A 7,362-nucleotide genomic window follows, 5' to 3' on the forward strand; every position below is an offset into this window, starting at 1 on the left:
TTCATCTAGATGAGAGTGTCATAAATTGGAATCCAAGTCTTTTTCTTCTTTTTCTTCTTTTTTTGTTTTTTGTTTTTTTTGTTTTTAAATATATATGGATTCGATGCTAAGAATAAGGAATCTGGATGAGAGTTTCAGAAACTGGAATCCAAGGTTGGAGTATGAATTTCCGAAAAAGCTGAGTAAATATGCCGAATTCAGAGATGATATTGCGGCTAAAATGTGAGTGCTTACCAAGTACGACCATAGTATAGGTAGATCAAAAAATATTATCAATAATTTCTTATTTTTCAGCCATCAGATATGTATTAAAAATTATATATTATGTATATTTTTTTAATCTAATTTGATTTTAATCAGATTGAGCGGGCATAAAACTGTACTTACCAGTAGGACGGCCTAATAGAGAAACTCCTTATAAAAATTCCCTAAAAATAACAACTTATTCTTTTGAGGGAAAAAAGTAAAAATCAACATAAATAGTTTTATGTGATAATATTATTTTGTATGATAAATTAACAATTGAATAATCAACATTAGTAAAAATTTACATAGTAAATCTTAGATTTACAGTGTAAATTCTTTATTTACCAACAAACACTAAACACAGTATGTGTTGTCCTGTAAATCTTGAATTTTTGGTATAAATACTCTCTATTTGCAACATAACATTAATTGGTAAATCTTGGACAATATAAATCTTGAATTTATGGCGTAAATCTTTGACGTACGATATAAATATTGGATTTACTAACATAACATCAATCGGCAAATCTTGGATTTACTCACATTGCGCTGGTTAAAGATCGGGTTGGAAATAAGTCAGCCATCATCAAACGTGAAACAATTCACTAGCCATTGGAGCTACGGTAACTCTTTAAGAAATTAATTCTGAAGTTGTCTTTAGTCAAATGCCATGCATCAAATCCATGGTCCATGCTGAGGCAATGTATGGTTATACATCTTTATCGGAATTAGGGCTGTACATGTATTGAGTTGGTGCGAGATAGGATTTTTTCTTGTCTCGCCCCATAGGATGCGGGTTGCACATATATGGCCCCAACGATTTTAGAAAAATTTCACAACCCAATGATGTTTGGGTTGGGGCGGGACGGGGCGGGACGGGTTGGGTTGGGGCGGGACGAGGTGGGTTGGGTGGTCGGGTTCACTATTCAAAGAATTAAAGTTCAATCCAACATTCAAAGTTCATCATCAAATAGAAATAATAACTCCAACATAAGTTCATAATCAAATAATATTGATCATCAAATAGAAATAATACTGATAATCAAACATAACTCCAACATTCAAAGTTCATCATCAAATAGAAATAATACTGGTTAGTTCATCATCAAATAGATAGCAAAATAGTTCATCCAACATCAAACATATAGCAAAATAGTTCATCCAACATCAAACATAAAGCAAACATAAATTATAGGCTTAATTCAAATCCATCCAAAGCAAGCACTGCAACAACCATCATTATCAGTCCACACTCATAGGCTCCTTATCAGGCATGTTTGTGCGGGTTGGCTCGGAGTGTGCGGGTTATTATATGCCCAACCCACAAATCACCCCAAACACCTCAGGCCAGACATTTAGTGGGCCGAAAAATAAAAAATAACATTATAAGTTGCCTTTTTCAGGTTAAATTTGAGTGGGGTGGATTGGATTTGCGGGTTGTTCGTGTTTATGTACAGCCCTAATCGAAATGCAAATATGCTCTTAATGATGTATGCACTTGGTAACTACCTCAATTGCAAAAAAGAACCATTGTAAACTCATGTAATCATGCAATTTACATCCACGTTTGATCCCTTTCATTCTGTCATCGTCAATTATGCAGTTGTTTCAACGTTTACATGGATAATTTAATTATTTTCTTATAACATAGGCCTGTTTATCTGCAAGGAAATAATAGCTCTTCCATAAAATAACTTCAGATCACCTTGTATTTGCAGCATTGCAACTTGCTAGGACTCGGCCGTTGAGGCAAAGATCCATGACCCGCCATCAAATGCTGTTTTGCGTGCTCCGCAATGAATCAGCAATCAGCTGTTGCAAAGTCCAGAGATACGTTGCCATTGTAACAAAATAATTCTCAAACAACTAAGTCGGGGTTCTCTTTTCGTCTAGGCATATTCTGCAGCACTGCACCGCATTGTAATTCCACTAGTTCTTTATGCTTGTAAGTTCTATCTATGGATGGTTAGTGGCAATAAATATATCAGAAACTGGATACGACAGAACAATGATTGTTATTTTATATTCTCTATTGTTGTTTCGGAATGGCAAATGTTGTTATTATTATTTTATAGTTTTTTTCCCCTTGACATCTCTTTGAGGAGGCAGCAACTGAGCATAATTGTAACAGAAGGCCAAAAGCTGTGCCCATATATAACTGTGTCAACAAAATGTGGTTGCAAATCTTTGTGAACTGATTAGAGCAAATAGAAGTGTCACAAAATTACAAATTGAAGAATACATCAAAAGTAGATGATATGCATCACGCGACATGAAAACACTCAATATACAGAAATGATAAATACATCTCTATCTTTTCTTATTTCAGGAAAGGGGAACGGATTTATGGAAAAATTCATCGTCCCCCAAGTTGAATGAATATGACGCCAAGAGAATGGAGATCAGAAAATTACCGTACAAAAAGGGAAGAGAAATTGTTTGCTCACAAAAATGAAACTTTGAATTTCCAGGCTTCCAGCTTCTCATGGTCCTCAGATATGACGAATTCAGAGTTGAAAACGTCCACATCATATGATGATCAGGTGATGAAATCCAGTCGGGTTATTCTACTAATCATGATGGAGAAAAACCAACAGATGCTGCTAATTCCTCTAGTTGCTTCTTCCCAAGGTTGGCTACAAGTTCCATGGAGATGAAGTGCTTTGGTATATTTGCAAAGTCTTCTACCTTGAAATCATAAACTGGCTGAAGCTCTTTTGCTTCCAGATCTGCTGCTTCAGCCTCAGCAAGGAGGAGATTAGCTTCTTCTAGATTCCCAAGCTCCAAAGCCGCCACTCTTTCTGCTGTAGCAGAACCGGCTGTCAAAAGCAGCCTCTCAAATCTCGCCATTGCTACCTCTTTTTCCTTGGACAAAACTAGAACCTCTGTCTCCTGAAGTTTCTCAATAGTGTCTTCAATTTCTCCCTCAATCTTGTCAAGCTCTGAGATGGCTGTATCCATGTAAATCTGTACGCTATCCTTTTCAATTGTCAATGACTTTGCCTCAGCAGCTATTCGCGCAGCTTCCTTAAAATTTCGTGCAGCCGCCGCCACTTTCTTTTCTGCTTCCAGCTCCGGTACTCTTTTGTCTATGAACATAATCTTTTGCTTGGACGTTGCTATATCTTGCTGGATGCTAGATTTTCTTGTAGATAGCTCCTAGATGTAGTGGAAAGATATCAATTTTCAGCCAGCGGCATTCTCATGAAGCAAGATAAAAATTTGCCAAAATAGGAAGGTTTATAAAGCTCAAATTGATTGGCAACTGCATGTCTCATCTAAGTTTATTTTGAACTGCCAAACATTTTATGGAACCATTTGATGCTCGAATTAAAATGTGGAACAAAAAGACAAAAAAGTCCAGGAGTACAAGTTATGAAAAGGGGGGAGAAAAATGGCAAAGTCCAGTGGGCAAGTCTCTACACCTCGATTTATAAGATCAAAAAAGAACTTAATTGTCAAAGCAGGAAATATTCGAGAATAATAGCTATAAATTGATCTTATTGCACGTGCAAAAAAAATCCTCAATAAAGAGGAATTGCTCTTGTATTAATGGATTAATAACTATGGCCGACTACTATCAAGGTGCTGTGTAATACATTTTAAATGAGTTCGTTGCAGATGTAGGGAATTTGATATTTATGTAGTAAAGCTTTCCATATTGGTTTCCTTCAACATCATAATAAAAAAATAACTATAGGAGTAACTACAATTTTTAAGTGAAATGGTCGATAGAACGGAAGGAAAACTGGGAAACTAACCTGCAGTGTAGATCTTGAGCTCGAAATCACCTGTTGGAGCATTTGGACCTCATCAGAAAGTTTCTCCTCAGCCCTTGCAAGCCTCACCCTATCTTCCCTAGATTTCAAAACAGAAACCATCAGATTCTTTCTAAGCCTAACAACTTCCTCGTATGCCTTTGCTTCCTCTGCAGAAACATTAGCAAGTTCCCTCAATTTTGCTCCCTTCTCTTTCTCCTGAGTGAGGAGCTCATTAATTTCCTTCTTTTTTGTTGACAAGGCTTCGCTCTCTAAGTCTAGGATGGAAAGGCCAGATTGCAAGTCACCAACCTTTGAATCAATATTTGATTGCATCTCCCGAAAACCAGAGACGACATCACCGATCCTCTTGTCAACTGCTTTTATGTTGCATTCGGTCTCTGCAATTTCGTGTTCCTTTTGCTTCACAAGAAGAAGTAACTGTTGCAGTTCATCCATCAAAGCATCCTTTTTCTTACAAAGAGACTCTCTTTCTTTCCTGTCATCCTCAATTGAGTGCTCAATGGAAGTATCTAAAAAAGTATGAGCTTCACTCACGATGTGCGATTCAATTTCTAATTCCAACTTCTTGGCTTCCAATGCCTCGGTTGACGAGAGCCATTCATCCATTTGTTTTGAAGACACTTCTTGTGCTGTCCGTATAATCAAATCTGCTTTATTTGAAGCATCCTGTGTAATAAATTCATGTGCATAAGGATTGGTCTTTTCATACCAAATACACAAACTCATAAACATATAGTTATGAACTTATGGGGACAACCATAATTCACATAAGTTGGAAAATCATTAAATGAAAGACTAGAAAGCAAAATCACGGACAATTTGACATAATTCAAGGACATATGCCTTGGGTGCCACTACCAAGCAAAATCCTTCTTATAGATTTTAATAAGAAAAAGAGCAGTAACAATTCGTGCACTTAAGTATTGGATGTAATTTCATTTGCGGAACTCATGAACATCAGGTTATAAAAATCCAACTGTCATCGAAAATTCATGCACATAATAATTGGATGCCATTCCATTTCCACAGAGAAATTCATAAGCATCTTAAGAAACTCGTGCAAATCTGGTCAACAATCGTGAAATCTGTAACTTTGCAAATCTTGGGTCTTTTTGCATTGCAGTCTCTCCAAGAAGTGACTTTACAATGCAAAAGCACCATTTCTAATCTCATTCTTTAAGGAAAAAGACTATATGATTCTCATAATTTGAACTCATTCCACATAGAAAAAATTCACAAACATCTAGTCAATTATGGTTAAATCAGTTCCCTAACTCAAACAAATTCAAAAAGCATACTTTTCCTATATAATAAATTACTAAAACAGACACCAAACCTTTGCAAATTGATTGAGCAGAGAAGCGCACTCCTCCTCGGCGGCAATCTGCGATGCCAAGACCTCCTCCATCCTCAAATCAACGGCATCGCATTCGGCCTCGGCATCCCTGAGAACCGCCACAAGAGACTGTCTCTCCCCCTCGGCGGCCGCCAAGCGGTCGCTGAGCCTCTCGGCCGTCTCGAAATCCTCTGACTCGCACGCCTCATTCAGCCGCCTCTCCAGCTCCGCATAGGCCTCCGAAGCCCCGCGCAGCCTCTCCGCCGCCTTTCTCCTCCTCGCGATCGCCTCCTTTCGGGATTCCGAAACCGCCGCCGCAGATCGCCGCCCGTGTTCCAGCTTCTCCAAAATCTTCGCCTTGATTTGCTCCAATCGAACCTCATCGTGATCACCATCCCGACCCTGACCATCACGAAAATCGTGATCCCGATCGTCTTTGTACGAGTAGTCACCATTAGCAGTCGTCTCCGGTACGGTACCGGCATCGACTTGGTGTTGGGCCTGGGCCAGGGTCTCATCGGAGCCGACTTGGGCCTGGACCAGGGTCTCATCGGAGCCGACTTGGGCCTGGGCTAGGGTCTCATCGGAGCCGACTTGGGCCTGGGCCGGGGTCGGGCTCGGAGCCTCATCGGCGGGGGAATCCCTGCCGTATCCGATCCTCAAAGAAGCCCTCTTTTTCTTCCGGGAAACCTGGCGAGAAACAGAGGGGATTTCTTCCGTCGTAGTGGGGAGCGGAGAGATGATTGTGAGATCGGAGAAGAGGCCCTCGTCGAGGGGCTGAGACGACTCCGTTTCGAGGCTGCTTGGAGCGTCACCATCGGGAATTTCAGCCTTCCGATCATCGCCATCGTCGGCGAGCTTTGGTTGTACGGCGTTATCAATTTGTTCATCTTGTTGTTGTTGTTGTTGTTGTGGCTGTTCATCTTCTTGTTCCAAGTAAGAAGAGTTGGGAGTGAAGAGGACCATGCCCTCGAAGAGTGAGTCGGTATCGTCCATTGAATTAAAGGGTTTTCTTCTTCTGATCTCTCGAAGTCAAAAATAGTTACTGGTTCGTCTTCTTCTTCTTGGTCTTCGACCAACTAACACTCCAAATGCTCTCTCTGAATCGACATTCTGGCCTTGAACCTTTCCGTAGAGGAGACGGACCTTAGTTTGAGTTGGCTTGGGCGTAAGTTTAGAGTTACCTACCCAAAAAAACGGGAATACCATTTCTGAATTTACCGATGGGTCTCAATTTTTAGTCAATACCATTTTAATTAATATAATTATTTAATTAAAAAAATATTAATAAAAAATAATAGAGAAAAATTTAAACACATATAGAGAATATTTGTTTGTTTTTTTTCTCATGATTTATTTATGTCACTCCAATAAAAATTAAATAACTATCATTAAATTTATAAAAAAATAAAAAGCTACAATAATATTTAATTATTTAAAATGATATAAATAATAAACTTATTATGTACTTTTTTTGCTACCCTAATTGGGCCTAGAGTTGAAAATTTGGGCCGCCCACCCCGGCCCGGCGGCCCGAAAGTGTAGTTTGGGGGCCGGCCTGATCCTAAATAATTTTATATAAGTCCAGCCCGGCCCTAAGGCCCGACGGGCCTAGGACCAGGCTAATGCGGGCCGGGCCAGCCCGAATTAGCTTAGCCCGGCCCGAACATGATTTATAAAAATTAAAAAAAAGATGAAATTTATAATAAATAGTGAATATTATAAAATTTTAATGGAATAAGACTTTATTTATGTAATTATAATTGTCTCGTTAAAAACCTTACCAAGAAAAACCCATTGGGATAAAACCTTGGTAAGGAAAAAAGAGTGAAGTCTTATTTTCACAGTTACAATTTATATATACTTAAGAAACAAAAATATCTAAATGCCTGCTACACTACTCTCGGCATCAAAAGCGTCATCGTCAATATATAAGTTTTGAAATTGATCCATTAAATTGTTGTCTTCGGCTGTGTGTTGCATTCGCAAAGAAGCATT

The 7,362-nt window shown here is 38.9% G+C and overlaps 1 protein-coding gene across 3 annotated transcripts; it reads right to left on the minus strand.

Moving 5' to 3' along the window:
• Positions 1-1,826: 1,826 nt before the first annotated feature.
• Positions 1,827-6,572, minus strand: LOC21393579 (centriolin). Of its 3 annotated transcripts, none has more exons than XR_002901726.1 (4): positions 5,365-6,572; positions 4,008-4,694; positions 2,661-3,405; positions 1,827-2,154 (listed from the first exon to the last, which is right to left on the minus strand). XR_002901726.1 is itself a non-coding variant. In XM_010092955.2 (3 exons), the coding sequence occupies exons 1-3, from the start codon at positions 6,358-6,360 to the stop codon at positions 2,821-2,823; spliced, it is 2,268 nt and encodes a 755-aa protein (XP_010091257.1). In that variant the 5' UTR covers positions 6,361-6,572; the 3' UTR covers positions 2,218-2,820. The 3 variants fall into 3 exon arrangements, 1 of the variants encoding a protein (XP_010091257.1); XR_002901725.1 differs by having other exon boundaries at positions 1,827-2,202; XM_010092955.2 differs by lacking the exon at positions 1,827-2,154 and having other exon boundaries at positions 2,218-3,405.
• Positions 6,573-7,362: the final 790 nt, after the last annotated feature.

Source organism: Morus notabilis, unplaced genomic scaffold, assembly GCF_000414095.1.
Source record: "Morus notabilis unplaced genomic scaffold, ASM41409v2 Scaffold266, whole genome shotgun sequence".
NCBI lineage: Eukaryota > Viridiplantae > Streptophyta > Magnoliopsida > Rosales > Moraceae > Morus > Morus notabilis.

Coding starts and splice junctions, on each gene's coding strand:
- LOC21393579 (XM_010092955.2), bottom strand. CDS start 6,360: ATGGACGATACCGACTCACTCTTCGAGGGCATGGTCCTCTTCACTCCC. Junction 4,695..5,364: donor TGCTCAATCAATTTGCAAAG/GTTTGGTGTCTG, acceptor TTTATTACACAG/GATGCTTCAAATAAAGCAGA. Junction 3,406..4,007: donor GCTCAAGATCTACACTGCAG/GTTAGTTTCCCA, acceptor CACTACATCTAG/GAGCTATCTACAAGAAAATC.